This window comes from Mercenaria mercenaria, chromosome 4 (genome assembly GCF_021730395.1).
Source record: "Mercenaria mercenaria strain notata chromosome 4, MADL_Memer_1, whole genome shotgun sequence".
Taxonomy (NCBI): Eukaryota; Metazoa; Mollusca; class Bivalvia; order Venerida; family Veneridae; genus Mercenaria; species Mercenaria mercenaria.
The window spans coordinates 89,740,908-89,757,306 of NC_069364.1; the positions used below are offsets into that span (position 1 = coordinate 89,740,908).

Here is a 16,399-nt window from a genome sequence, read left to right on the forward strand (position 1 = left end):
CTTGATATCAAGAAATCGATTTCCTGACATCAAAAAAGGTGACTGATTTTTTGATACCAAGAAATGGTTTTCTGATATCAAGAAATGCCTATAAAATAGTAAAACGGCGCCCCATAGAGAACCACTGACCGTTTCGAGGCGATCCCCTGCTGTGTTTCGTCCTCATTTGTGTCTGGTTTTTACTCTACCACAAGTTGTCATTATCATTGCATTAGTTTGAATGTGTTAATATCTCAGCTGTACGTATATATTTCAACAGTAAAAGTTATATTTATATACACCGGACAATGAAAAGACTCGGTACGAGATGGAAGTCTATAAATTAAGTAAATACAACGGCTTTACATGCCCTTCCTACAGTATTTAATCACAAAAAATATACAAACTAATTTCGCCTATCGATTCATCAGTATATACAAAAGTTACTACTTAATTCATAAGGTCAAATGACCGAATCTGGTTGGTTAAACATAGTATAAAATGTGTTTGAGACGGATCTCAAAAAACTAGCCTGTGAATGTAAACTTAAAACAATGACCGAATAACAAATACCTTGGGTCTTTTCTTGTTGCTTTCAACTGTTCCCGTTGTTTCAACTGTTTCCATTGTCTCTGGAAACAAAACAACATTAGTCAGATCATAAACTTCAGAATTCCAAGCATGTAAAAACTACTCACAATAAATTATACAATTCTATTATTTTACAATCTGTCAAAGTGGTTTGCAAATTTTGGAGCCGTACAAAAACAAGGAAGCATATCAAAGAGGGAAATCCACGTTCTAAAAGCATTACAAAGTGTATATATGAGCGGCGGTTACCGCCAAAGGTAGCAAATATACACTCCACCCATTTACAAGTCAGTCAGTGCAGTGCATTTCAACGCCGTCTATATTTGCATTCAATGCATTTAAGAAATTAAATGAATTTTTCGGTGTTCATGCAAAATGAACGACAGAATAGGATTCATTTCGCATGAACACCGAAAAAAAAAAGTTTCATTTCTTATATTTACGTCAAATATCCTTTCCAATTGTAAAATAGATAATATTAATTGCACACATTTTGTGGTATTTAACATTAAAGTCAGCTTCCCGGCCATTCTGTTCACCAGAAGGAACAACTGCGACGTCATCTTAGGAACGTTCTCACCGACTATACGCGGACGTCGTCAAAACAACGGTCGGTCATCACTTAGCAGCGATGACGTAAATTTCGCGCCATTGCTTTTGCTGTTCATACGAAATGAACGTCATAATTTTCAATGGAAATGTATAGGGCAAATGTAAATATTATATTTTGAACCGATTTAATACATAACTTCATGCTGCCCATTTAAGCATGAAACGATGCATTGTAAACCTAAATGTTAAATCATCCAACAAAACATACCATGCAGCTAAATGTGAAGCCGTTTAACACAACAATAAGTACTTGCAGTATAAAGCGAAATGATTTATTTAAGAAATGAAATGATTTTTTGGTGTTCATGCGAAACGAACGACAGAATTGGATCGGCAAATCCACGAATCGCGCTAGCGATTCATGTTTAATTTGTCGATCCTATTCTGTCGTTCATTTCGCATGAACACCGAAAAAAAATAGTTTCATTTATTGTATTTACGTTATAATTCCTTTCCATTTGTAAACTATATAAAATTGATATTTTCACTGTTTCAAACTTCAGTAAAGTTATAGATGTATAAAATACTAACAGGATTATAAATATATACATTGTTTCAGTGTAAGATCGAAATATATTTCACTCATAAAAATATTGCATTTTATTTTATGCTAACTAATGAAATACTGTATTCTATCAGTTAAATATTTTCATATCTCATCACTCACACTGTGAAAATATGAAATTTATATTTTCACACTGTGAGAGATATAGCTCCGCCCCCTCATTACATTGTGTATGAATTTTAAATTATTTGCTTAAAACAGAATGAAAATTGTAATCGCACTTTGTTCATTATAGTATATTTCTCGAATCAAATTATTTTACTTAAAGAGAATTTCATACCGTTATGCAGCAAAAAATAAAACAAAATGGAACTTTATGTTGCATGCGTCTTTATAACGTCACAGCACGTCTGACGTCATGTCTGTTTACGCGCGTCTGTTTCCCGCGCTGAGATTAAAATAGTTGCAAAATGCACATCTCAACGTAATTGAGCATAAAATAAAAAGATTTTTTTTTTTTTTTTTTTTTGTGAATATTGAATATATTTCACCTCGAAGTGAGAAAATTTTCTCATTTTCACAAATATTTGAAATTTTCTCACTTCTCAGTGAGATATATTCCATATTCACTCAAAACAAACAAATATCCTCTATGTATTTTTCACAAAAACATGTCTCCCCTTTATGTATTTTATATTTAGCTCTGGCATCCATTTTGTGCAGCGAAGCGGAACGTGCCAGCGATAAGCACAACTGGGGTTGGTACTGATTACTCCTGTGAAGTTTCGTCGAAATCCAGCCAGCAGTTCGACTTGTGAAAGCTGGACAAGATTATAAGATTCTTTCACTGGTTGTAGGTGCAGATGGGAATTTCCGGCCTCGAGGGTAACTGTTTAGGCGGTAACGAGGCTCCTGCCGAGTTACCGCCTAAACAGTTACCCGAAAGCCGGATACTCCCATCTGCACCTATAACCAGTGACAGAATCGTTTTCTTGCACACCGATTTCAAAATAATAATAATAATAATAATAAAAATAAAATTTTAGTTTAGTTTAAACATATTTTTATTCCGAAAAGCATGAAATATTTACAATAAAACATTCCAGGAATTGGACAGAAAGCTATATTAGCTTACAGTTGTCCTCTCCTTATTACATAAAATTACATGTTTATTCATGGCACAATTATTTACCAGTTAATACATTATTATATATAATACATGAAAAGATGACACATTTCAATAAACCAAAAAGTGCTTTTGTAAAGTACAATTATAGTTTAAATATGAAAACATATTTCAGACATATAGCAATGAATTTGAATAGTAGAATTCAGAAACACTTGATATGAAATAACAAGCAAATCTCATTTAAAGAGATATTTAATACTGATTTAAATGGTAAGTGTAAAATGTAAGTTAAACACCAAACTAAATTTAGAGTAGTAAAAAACTTAAACACGTAAAAGAAAAATAGATAAACGGATGAACGATAAGGATAAAGTGTGAAGAAAATAGCTGAATCAATCAAATAATCAACATGTTTAGATATGACATGTATACATATATAGATGCAGTTGTATTTTATGCAACATTACATCTTAACTAGCTATTGCTAAAATCGTTTTGTTTCTCTAATGAATTTTTGAACGGCATTAAAAATTGTTATATTGGAATCGAGAGATAGTGAAATATCACCGTTTAAGATAACATTAATAGAGGGGTTACAATGTTGGGAGATCGTAGTAAATAGTTCAGGTCGGAGATCTGTGTATTTTGGACAAATTAGGAAATAATGGTAAGAATTTTCTATTTCCTCGCAGTCACACAAAGGAGAGTCGATAATATTTTTCTCAAATAAATCAGAGGAAAGAGAGCTGCAGTGAGTGCGTAATCTTGTGTGAAGGATCTGCAGTTTACGGTCACCAGAAAAGAAGAAGCTGGGGACATTTGGTAGGTCGTTATTTAGCACTCGCTTGAATGATGCAACCGTTGGCGCGTTTTGTGTCTGAAGTGGGAGCGCATTGAAATCTCTGATAACAGAAGGCAAAAATGATTTGTAATAAAAGTCAGTACGTGTGAAGATGTTTTGCGTGTCGTTTGCATTCCTGAGTGGATAGCGATGCTCACTGCCAACTGACGAAGGGACAAGATCTGAAAGATACTGTGGGGTAAGATTGTTTTTCATTTTAAAAAAAGAATAAGTTTGTGTTTGTATCGCCGTTTCTCCAAGGATTCTAAACCAACCTCTGTCATGAGTTTATCAATGGATACAAGTTTTGTTGTTCCAGTAATTATTCTTGCCGCTTCCTGTTGAATTTGCTCAAGTTCATGTTTTTCATTTTGTGTACAGTTATCAAATAATACATCTCCATACTCTAGAATTGGTCTTATAAAAGATATATATATGACTTCAAGTGATTTTCTATCAAGCTGAAATTTTAGTTTTTTCATAATATTGATTCTTTTCCAAGCCTTACTTTTAATGTATTCTATGTGTGTGGACCATCGCAGATCATGCGAGAGATTGATACCCAAGTGTTTCTGATTACGGACTTCATTTATTTGTATGCCTTGCATTCTGATTGGCTGATGATTAATATTTCTGTGAGTTTTACGTGATATCAGTAAGGATTCAGTTTTCGAAGGATTGAATTTTACCAACCATTTTTCTGCCCATGAAGTTATATTCTGCAGGTCCGAGTTTAAAATAGTTGAAGCAGTGATAGGATCTTCTACTACAATGAAAAGGTTAGTATCATCAGCGAAGAGCCTAATATTCGCTTGGATATCTAGTATTATATCGTTTATATATATAAGAAAAAGTAAAGGCCCGAGAATTGACCCTTGTGGAACACCAGCTGTAATGAACTTTTCAGACGATTTACAACCAGGAAGAACAACTCTTTGTTTTCTATTATTAAGGTAAAAAGAGAACCAAGAAGAAACACGTCCGGAAATACCTACAGAATTCAGTTTGAAAATAAGTCCTTTGTGCCAGACACGATCGAAGGCCTTACTTATGTCACAAAATACAGCTCTGACCTCTTTACCGGAGTCAATAGCCTGTGCAAATAAGTTATAGATATATGTTAGTTGGTTGACAGTAGAGTCACCAGGAACAAAACCGGATTGCAAAGGAGTAAGAATATCATGTTCTCGAAGAAAGTTGAAAGTCTGTTTGAATACAATTCTCTCAAATACTTTATTGACAGTACTGATAAGGGATATAGGGCGATAGTTACTAACTAATGAAGGGTCGCCAGATTTGAAAAGAGGAGAAACATTTGCTTCCTTCCATGTGTCAGGAACCTGAGAGATCTGAATTGAATAGTTGAAGAGAGAGCTGGGAGGACTACTCAGTTCATGTGAAAGTTCACGAAGTATACGATTGTTAATTCCGTCTGGACCAGCTGCTTTCCCTAAAGGAAGTGACTTTAGTACCAATTCCACCTCGCTGGGTGTAATAGTAATGTCATCCAGAGTTTGGTCAGAAATATCAGGCAAATCAGGGAGAATGGGGGCTCGTCTTTCATCAATTCGAGTCTGGGTAACGAAAAAGTCTTTTAAGAGATTTGCCTTATCAGTGTCATTGAATATAATGTTATCGCCAGAGGAAAGTGGGGGTATAGAGACTAATGAAGAAGGTTTAGTGAAGGATTTAAGACAGGTCCACCAACTCTTAGCGTTCCGATTTTCTTGTTTTAACTTTGCGGCTAGGTTGTCAATGTGCTGGTTTTTTGCCTCGCGAATTTTAGAGGTAATTTGGTTTCTCAAATTTCGAAATCTTTCCCAGTGAAATGGCGAATCGGTGTGCTTTGCTTTTCGATAAAGACGTTTTCTTTTTCTAATAAGCAATCGCAATTCATTTTTAAACCAAGGTGGTTCATTTTCTCGTATTAGAACTTTTCTATTTGGAATACATTGTTTTGCTATGTTTGTAATTTCACTCGTGATATAGTTAGCATAAACATTAATATCATCATCTTTTTTAGATTCCCAGTCAGTTTCTGAGGCTAATTGTCTAAGAAGACCATAATTCCCCTTTTCAAAAATCCAAACGTGACGATAAAAACATAACCTCTTTGGCTTTTTTAGGTTGAATAAGCAAAAGATGGGACAATGGTAACGTACATCTTGAGGAAGAAAAGGATCGCCAACACCACTAGAATGGATAAGGTGTTTGCTTGAGGTGAAAATGAGGTCGATTATGGAGGTAGATGACTCAGTATAATGCGTAGGCAAATCTATAACCTGATGCAGAGACAATTGAGAACATATATCATGAACTTTTCTCAAGGCAGCAGTATTCATTACGTTCAAGTTAAAATCGCCCATAATCAAGATATTTTCAATCCTCGTATCAATAGCTAGATGCATAGAATCAACAATCAAGGCGTGATGAACAGGGTCAGTATTAGGTGGTCTGTAAAAAAGTCCAAATAGAATATGCTTGTTGGAAAGTACAATTTCAATCCAGATACATTCAGTACCATTAATATCAAGATCATGGCGCCTTTTATAATGAATATATTCTTTAACAAAGTATTACTTCACCGTAGTTGTCTGTGCGATCTCTTCTTTCGGGATTTGCAAACGAGTGAAGAATTAGATCAGAAGTTGGAATATGTGGGCCAAGCCAAGTTTCTGAGAAAGAGAGGATGTCAAAATCCCTCAGTTCGGTGTAGAGCGTATCGAATTTTGGAAACAAACTCTGAACGTTGTAGTGAACAAAAGAAAGGTTCCTAGAAAGATCAATATATTCACTATCAGATGAGACAGATGATGTAGGTGACGTACTACAGTTACTGGATACAGGTCCTGGGTTTTTGTGGACATCCCCTGACAGAAGGATTATAGCAGAAATGTTCCAGAATTGAACAAAGGCAAAAGGCAATATGATTGAACAGACAAGACAGAGCGAAAAGATAACATTTAAATGTTGATTCTTACTAGGTGGATGTAAACGGCGGTGAATAGGTAAAGATATTGTTTTGAAAGTCAAGTCGTTGTCATAAATACACAGTCTAATGCAAACTGGGACATAGGTGATGTAGGTGGATATGAATAATAATATTTGTAAAATAAGAAATCTAAACATGAAGTGAATACGAAAAACTCTCATATTGGCTGAGGAAGACTGCTTAATCAGTCTCATGTTATAGTTGACAGTAGGCACAGGAATTTGAAAATAACCAATATGAGAGAACATAGTAGTTGCAAGTTACATGAAGAGATCCAGCAATGAATGGGTCAATTCGTTTTGCGGCGTACGCCGTTTCGCCGCGTACAACCGGCTAGGCGTTCGTTTGGCTTGCCAGCTCTGCCCGGGTCTATCCGGCGTACGCCGATGTGCGCCGGTCTTGCGAGATAGGCTAACCGGCAAATCATATATTTTCGCGATACAAAATCGAGTAAACATTTGAATATTTGGGTTAGTACCAGTAAATGTAGAAACATGCTGCAAGAACTATTTGCTAACTTATTTGGAAAAGGCCGCAAGAGAAAATCATAATAAACTGGACATTTATTTATTTATTTATTTTTTTGCAGCTCTCGTGGCTGGCGTACGCCGAAACGTTCGTATTATTAATAAACCGGCGAGATTTTTTTCTTGCCGCCCACGTGACCAGCGTGCCCCGGGTTGAGTGAAACGAAGTGGCCCAATATGAAAATTGTGCGTGTTCGTCCGTGAGAAAAAGCATAAAAGAGAAGAAATGAGTAAGATTAAATTGAGAAACATTGTTTCTTGCGAAGATTTGGAGGTGAAATAGGTGCCATCAAATTGGTGATGAACGAATAGTGATGATAAAGTAAATGAGATGTTTTGTGAGAACAAAAGTTTTTTAGATGTGTTACACATAGACTGATCAAATAAATACTCTGTTATATATTTTATAGTTTACATAATTTATATTCTTGATGTGCGTTTAAATAATTTGTTCGGATCGCGCCATAAATCAGCTTTCTTTTTAGAACTATTTCTTATAGCAGCGTATTTAATCAAAGCGCGGGAAACCAACGTCCGTAAACAGGAAAGACGTCATGACGTTTGAAAGACAAATAACAATGTTTAGTTCCGGTTTTGTTTTATCAGTTGCAGCGTAACGTTATGAGTTTTTGATAAAATAACGTGTTTTGAATCGAGAAATATACTATAAGGAACAAAGAGGAACTGTCAAGGTATTGGATTTTTATTCCGTTTTTTGAAATAAAATATAAATTACTACATAAATCTTCTACATATATATAGTTCGCAATACGTCATTTACAGCACGAGAGTCATCTTACACCCCGTAGTGTAAGATGGATTTTTCCAGCACCAGTAAAAATACCGGAAATCCCCGTCTGGTACCTTTAACTAGGCTACATATGTACACACTACTGTGAAGTTTCGTCGAAATCTGTGAAAGCCAGACATGATTTTTCTATTTTTAGCTCTAGTGGCCATTTTTTGCAGTGAAACGGAACGTACCAGTGATATGCACAACTATGGTTGGTACTGATCACTCCTGTGAAGTTTCGTCGAAATCCAGCCAGCAGTTTGACCTGTGAAAGCCGGACAAGATTTTTCTATCTTTAGCTCCGGCGGTCATTTTGTGCAGCGAAGCGGAACGTGTCGGCTGATCACTCCTGTGAAGTTTCGTCGAAATCTGGCTGTGGAAGACGGATCTTAGCTCTGGCGGATTTGAAATCAGTGACGTTAACCACTCAGCCACGGAGGCCCCGTTCTTGTAAAAATGATAGAATATCTGGTACTTACGGGATAAGAGTTATATTTAAGAAATGAAATGATTTTTTTCGGTGTTCATGCAAAATGAACGACGGAATAGGATGGGCAAATCCATGAATGGCGCTAGCGATTTAGCGCGATTCATGTTTAATTTGCCGATCCTATTCTGTTGTTCATTTCGCATGAACACCGAAAAAAATAGTTCATTTCTTATATTTACATTATATTTACTTTCCATTTGTAAACTATATAACATTATGAATTGCATATAATTTGTAGCATTTAACATTAATTAAAATCAGCTTCCCGGCCATTCTGTTCACCAGACGGAACAACTGCGACGTCATCTAAGGCTATACGCGGACGTCGTCGAAACAGCGGTCGGTTATCACTAAGCAGCGATGACGTAAATTTCGCGCTTTCCTTTTGCTGTTCATACGAAATGAACGTCAAATGTTTCAATGGAAAAGAATAGGGCGAATGTAAATATTTTGTAATAACGATATTATTTATTGTAATAACGAAATATTTCCATTAAAAAAGATATTATGTGATATGTTTAATTTTCTTGTAATAATTCATTATGGGATAAGAATGTCATTTTTTTACGAATGAATCTTTTCGACTTTTGTAAGTTGGAGAAATTCCATTTTCTGTTTTGTACACAAAATGATGCATTAAAATTGCATTTTTCATGTTTGATGTTAGGGTTTCTCATACCAGCCATTAAATTGAAATGTACAAGTAAAACATTTGCAATGTTTTTGTAAAGCATAATTTAGCATGTTTTTCATGAGATTTCCTTTAAAAAAACTACATTAGCTTTTAATATTATTATTATGATTAAAGATGTCTTCAAAATTCACGAACTTCCCTTTTTACCCATGGAGACCTTTAGAATGACGCATCTTTTTATTTGGTTCTTGAAGAAATGCATAAACATTGTTGTAGAATTTCTAAATCAAGCAGTAAGGTTTTGTTCACGGCTTATTAAAACAGAATTTCAAAATGAATTAAATCTTATTTTCATAAGTTAATACTTATAGAAAAAAAAAGATATTTGTGGAAAAATAGCTTTTCTTGGCATGTCTGTTCCAATAGTTGATTAACAAGAGCTGTCACAGGAGACAGCGCTGTAGGACCACATTCGTAACAGATCGCATTTGTAACAGATTTCGTACGTATGCGATCGCATTCGTAACAAGTAAAATGTGTTACGAATGTGTTTGTCCAACATGGGGATTGACATGAGAAGCACATATGTATCATGTTGAGTTTTATACTGCAAATGTTCAATCAGTTGGTTGTCATCGCAACATCATTAAATGACTGCCATAAGCACCATCACAAGTTAGCGTCGTCTCGTCGACGTCAATGACGTCATAAATTATTTGAGCCGCATCATGAGAAAATGGGCCTTCGGGAATCTTCGAGGCTTTGCGACCAGTGTGGGCCAAGATCAGCCTGCGCATCCGCGCAGTCTGATCAGGGTCCACACCATTCGCTGTTATTTCAAAAAATGATTATTCTACCTGAATATGAAATTTTCTGACCCTAATTCAGATGCATAAATGCACAGGTCAGCCTAAATATACACTTTCCGGAAATTCACCAAAATGTCTGAATGCCACTTTTCCCGTGACGTGGCTCAATTTTTATTATCATTTCTGCATCCACTGCCACTATCACTATAATAATTATGCTTACAACATCAGCTACTTCTACTGTTACCTCAACTAGCTGAAATGTAAACCCACATGCTAAGGTCACTGGTTCGAACCAGGTGGCGACATACATTTGTAGCTATCTTTCGTCATACAGAGCTGTTTCAAGTTGGGTGACAAACAGGAAGTTGCCATGTCCTGGGACAAATTATATACAACTTGTCATGGACGGAGTCGTTAGCCTAAAGTCTAGGAGGGCCCGGCCTTGTGCTGCGACCTAATGTCTATGAGATTTTAAGAAAATACACCTTATGTTTTAATTACCCTCATCCCACTGAGCCCGCCTGTGAGGTAATAGGCCTTCTTTTATTATAATCCCGCCGTGAAATAGCGGAGTTTGTGCGTTCGTGCAGTTATATATAGGTTCTTGTCCTTGGTATAACTTGCCCATGCATAGTCAGATTTTCAAATAATTTGGTACAAATGGTCAGCATGGATAGAGGGTGTGTTGCGATCATGATCCATGTTGCTATGTAGGACCACATTCGTATCAGATCGCATTTGTAACGAGTGTTACAAATGCGATCGCATATGTAACAGGTGTTACAAATGAGATCGCATATGTAACAGAAAACAAGCACATATGTAACAATTTTTGAGACGAATGTGACCGATGCCGATTTTTGATGTGACATCTGATCACATTTGTCACATGTCATTTTCGATCGGAAAAATGAACAAAAAAGTGCATTGTTACATCTGAAAACACATTTGTAACAGTTTTAAGCTCACTTGTGCGAAGTGACAAAGTAACTATTGTGATCACCTTTTGTAACGTCGTTCCGTCGTCCGACCGTCCGTCCGACACATTTTTCTTGTGAATACGATAGAGACAACATTTATTATTTGATTTTGACAAAACTTGCACAGAACTTATATATATCTATGATATCTCGGTTCCTTCCGAAAACCAGCAATATCACCTTATTCGTCTTGGAGTTATGACCCCTGAGATGGCAATAATTACTGATATTAGCCTTGTGAACGCGATAGAGACCACATTTTTGTTTATTTTGACTAAACTTGCACACAACTTATGTATCTATGAGATCTCGGTTCCTTTCAAAAACAACCGTATTGCATCATTTGACTTGGAGTTACGGCCCCTGAATTGGCAAAATAAATGCTGATTTTATCCTTGTCAACACAATGGAGTCTACATTTATTATTTGATTTTTATTAAACTTATATAGGATCTCACTTCCTTTTAAAACAGATATCGCGCCATTTGTCTCGGAGTTATGGTTTATGATCACTACAGATTGTCTATATATGGTGGTTATTTGTACCAAAGTATTTGGAAATCTGACTAAACGACTTATGGTCCGGACACAAACATATATATTACAATAAAATAACAAAACAAATCTAAGTTCAATGAGGAGCTGTGACCTTGATCTTGGATATAGCAATGTAGGACCACATTCGTAACAGATCGCATATGCGCTCGACTGTATAGTGAAACGGGGCACATCTGAGGAAGCCGGAGCTGTCACTGGAGTGTTTAATGATTCCGATGGCGGATGAAGATATTGCCATGGACAATAGCTTAAGTTAAATTTGTGTCAAAAATATTAAGTAATAAGAGAGATAAAGTGTATCAAAACACAAAATAGGTATAATTATAAGCAAAAAGGGGCATAATTAATAAAATATTGGTGCAAGAGTTATGCCCCTTGTGTCATATGATGTGGGTAATGATGTGGAACAACAACTTTGAATCAAGTTTGAATCAAATCCATTTAGTAATAACTGAGATATAGCGAAAATGCATCAAAACCTTATGCATTCACCTTAAATTCTAAGTAAAAGGGGGCATAATTCATGAAAAATTAGTGCCAGAGTTATGCACCGTGTGACATAAGATGTGGGTGATAAGGTGGAACAACTACTTTCAGTTTGAATCAAATTCATTTAGTAATAACTGAGATAGAGTGAAAGTGCATCAAAACTTTAACCTGAAATTCTAACTAAAAGCGGGGATAATTCTTTAAATATTGGTGCAAGAGTTATGGCCCTTGTGTCATATGATTTGGGAGATGATATGGAACAACTACTTTCAGTTTGAATCAAATCCATTTAGTAATAACTGAGATAGAGTGAAAGTGCATCAAAACTTTAACCTGAAATTCTAAATAAAAGTGGGGATAATCCTTAAATATTGGTGCAAGAGTTATGGCCCTTGGGTCATATGATGTGGGAGATGATATGGAACAACTACTTTCAGTTTGAATCAAATCCACTTAGTAACAATTGAGATAGAGTGAAAGTGCATCAAAACCTGAAATTCTAAGTAGAACGGGGGTGGGGTAATTCATGAAACGTTGGTGTGAGAGTTATGGCCCTTGTGTCATATGCATATGATGTGGGTAATAATGAGGAATAATATGTTAAGTTTGAAACAATCCATCAAGTAATTACAGAGATAAAGAGAAAGTGCATCAAAACTTTAACCAAGGTGCGGACGCGGAAGGACGCCGACGCCGGGTCAAGTAGGACAGCTCTCCATGTTTTGCACAGTCGAGCTAAAAATGCTGAGTAATATGTGACAGATCAAAAGGATTTAAAATTACCAAGACAGCACATTCTTAGTACTAAAAATTATTCTACAATGCCATGTATTTTATCTGTTTTCGATTACTGCTGTACAATTTATTTTATGATTGATATACAAGTGTACATATATTTTTCTAAATAAATAGAGTGTTTTCAAGAGTGAAAGTTGTATTTAAATGTTTATCATTTAAATTCTGTCATTTTTATAATTAGATAATTGGTTTTTATCTATTTTTTGTGTGTTGAACTGTTGTATTAATTTTACAGAAGGCCACATTGAAACTATATCTTTATGTGTTACCTTCTTCAAGGCACCGCCACAGTCACAACTCAATATCAGTTCATATTTTAAGGCCGAGTATTTTTCTCTTGAAAATTGCACTAAAACCTTACCAGTTGGTGAAATTATCATCAACATAGAAGCATATGATGATTTGCAGTACATATGCCGCTTGTAAAATGTTTGAGTCTCGTTTAGACCGAAAGTTTACCCCAAAATATTGAAATCTCACGTGCAGTCAAACTCCAATATAAAAAATATTACAAAGACAAAATTTAGTTCATTTTAAAGTACAATATGTATACTGCAAACTCTTACGGAATTTTGTCGAAATTTTTCCTGGTTATTGCATTAGACACAAAAAGACAACCCCATGTAAATTTAATTCAAAACGTTGTTTGTACATGCATTACTGACCACAGCTAGCTAGGTAAACCTATACACAATGTATTTATTTATTTTCGTTTCAGTTACATGTTACTTTTTTATCTAGTTTCCTTATTAGGAAACGTTCCTAAATGTAGAAATTTTACGCCTCGATTGATTGCGGCTTGATATAAAAGCCGCTCCGCACGGGATTTACGCTATTCGAGGTCTAACGGGCATAGTGACAACAAGATTACCCTCCCTCCCACCCAGTTTTCTAACGTATGTTATAACAAAACAGTTTTCACTTTGTGTTAGTTTTCCAGTGTCTAACTTTGTTATATATTTCAGATAGTAACGATTTTCTGTCGTTATCCGCCGATTGACAATGTAAAAATTCAGAAAGTGTTCTGTATTTGTGGATGTGAGACGTTGGTTCCAAAGACAGTTAAATATTGCAACACTAGTGTTTTTCAGTTGCAATCAATGTTTTCAATTTATCGATGTTATAAGTGCTTAGACACTATAATATGCCATGTTATAAAATGGCAATCATTTTTTCTTTTTTGTTTGGAACCACGGTGTGTTTGAGTATGAATGAAAAAATGAAATAAAACTATGCCTGTTTCACCACTCCTATTCAGTCGTTTGTTTTATGTATTTTCCCGTTTACTATAAATGGTAAAAGATTAGTAAATTAAATAATTTATATTTGGCTGAATGAAATGAAAGAAAATATAACCTATAATATCACCTGTTTATATACATCTAAATTATGTGTGAACAGGTAACACAAATTGGATAAATTGATGGTGTTGGGATTTTTGTGTATAATTCAGTAACCAGGTAAAATTTTAAAATAATTTTCTTACACTTTGTTCTTCACGGTCTGCATTACAATTGGCTGTAATTATCTTTTAAATGTATTGAATATATATTGAGTTTGACTGCACGTAAAATTGCAAAATTTTGTCATTTTGGCCAGAGAAAAATATCGAATAAAGGCATAATACAGGTAGTAAAAGGCACATCCTTTTATTTGCATATGTTCACATAGATATTTAGACCATAATTATGACAGAATTAATGATTTTATTGTTACCACTTACTCATCTTTTAATTTTATGAAAATTTGCATGTAAAAGTTATTATGTAGGGATAACGCATGTTTTTTCGTGTTATAACATCTGCAGAATCCCGAGGGATTGGTTGGCACCCGAGCCCGTTAGGGCGAGGGTACCAACAATTCCGACAATATATTCATTTTCCTATTTTTAACGCGTTTTAGGCTAGAATAGCGTTAGCGCATGTTCTTTTCGTGTTATAACATCTTCAGAATCCCTCGGGAATTCTGCAGATGTTATAACACGAAAAAACATGCGTTATCCCTACATTATTACTTTAGTTCCGACTTTTATGTCTTCGTCAGAAATAACAACGTACAATACGAAGACGTCACGTCCGTTTGGATGGCAACACCAACGTGACAAAAAGCGCAAATAGTTATAGTTGTATTATTGTACTAGATAGGGATCATAATCATACGGCGGGTATTTATCTAAAATACATATTTCTTCAATATGAAGCAGAGGAAAAATAAAACCCAACATGTCTACATGAGAAAATTTAAAATATACACGTGAAGCATATACGAGAAATATCAATACTAATAAATATAATGAAAAATATATACATACATTTTACAATGTCCTCACCTGGACCCGTTGATTTACAATGTATATAAAACTGCAAACTCAGCACGAAAAAAGCATGGACAACTATTCATGCACATATCATAAGGCCAAGTTAAATTTTAGTTTTGTGAAGGTGCTTCAAAACATTCAAATATAACAAAAGGAGATCTATTTTAAACTTTTCTAAGAATCAGCACTGAATATCGTTAATTTTAAAACAGCTTTTAATTGCAATAAATCTTTATAATTAAGCAATCTAATTTTGATTTTTTTTTGTTTAGTACAGAGACACAAATCAATGTATTGTCTTTGCCGTAAAGAGAAATTATATAATATCACGACAATCTTGACATTTTCGTGAGAACCATGCATGTTTTAAGTCAACAGTCTATTATGTGAAAGACGCGTTGCGCCTCGATTTGTCCATTCTTTCACATAATGGACAGTTTTCGGCTTTTCCCCTTTACCTAAAATTGTCTCATTTTAAAATAAGGTAACACAATATATGGATGGGGCCGACCATTACCCCTTTTAGTGTTACATTTTCTTTATTTACCCTGCCGCGTTAAAGACAAGTAACTTAATCTAGTGTAAACACTGGTGAATTTGTTATTTGTTTAGAACAGTCATTAAGAAAGTCTCTTCCGCCTTTTTCTCCGACATGTGAGGTGAATTCATAGAACACTCTGATATATTGAGAACACTCGGAAAACCGCGACTGCCAGTACATACTGATTCTTCTGCAACTGATACTGTCAATTTCACGTTTTTGCTACTTTACTGCTGCAGCTACTATTCCTTATTAAATTTTAAATTTTCTAATTTTGCTTCTGCTACAATGAATTTTAGGTTTTTGCTGTTGCTACTGCTGCTGCCCATTTCACGATTTTGCTACCGCTACTGCTGCTGCAAATTTCACATTTTTGTTACTGCTACTGCTGCTACTGCTTTAACCAAATTCACATTTCAGCTACTGCTACTGCTGCTACCGCTACTGCCCACCTCACGTTTCTGCTACTGCTACTGCAAATTTTACGTGTCTACTACTGCTACTGGTGCGGCTGCTCATTTCATGATTTTGCTACCGCTACTGCTAATTGCACGTTTGTGCTACTGTTACTGCTGCTGTTACTGCTGCTGCTGTTGCTTTTGCTACTACTGCTACTGCTATTGCTGCTATTGTTGCTGCTTCTACTACTACTGCTACTGCCAAATTTACGTTTTTGCTACGGCTACTGCTACTCCTGATACTGCTACTGTCAATTTTACATTTTTACTACTGCTAGTGCTGCTACTGCTTCCGCATATGTCACGTTTTAACTACTGCTGCTACTGCTACTGCCAATTTCACGTTTTCCTAC

The 16,399-nt window shown here is 35.4% G+C and overlaps 1 protein-coding gene across 1 annotated transcript in view; it reads right to left on the reverse strand.

Moving 5' to 3' along the window:
- LOC128556506 (uncharacterized) overlaps positions 1-15,091 on the reverse strand; it is a 31,792-nt gene extending 16,701 nt beyond the window's left edge. Inside the window, exons 1-2 of the mRNA XM_053541918.1 lie at positions 15,042-15,091; positions 553-611 (exon numbers count right to left, since the gene is read on the reverse strand). Coding sequence (XP_053397893.1) covers positions 553-606 — 54 coding nt within the window. The 5' untranslated portion in view covers positions 607-611; positions 15,042-15,091. The remainder of the gene's footprint in view (positions 1-552; positions 612-15,041) is intronic.
- Between the last annotated feature and the right edge of the window lie 1,308 nt (positions 15,092-16,399).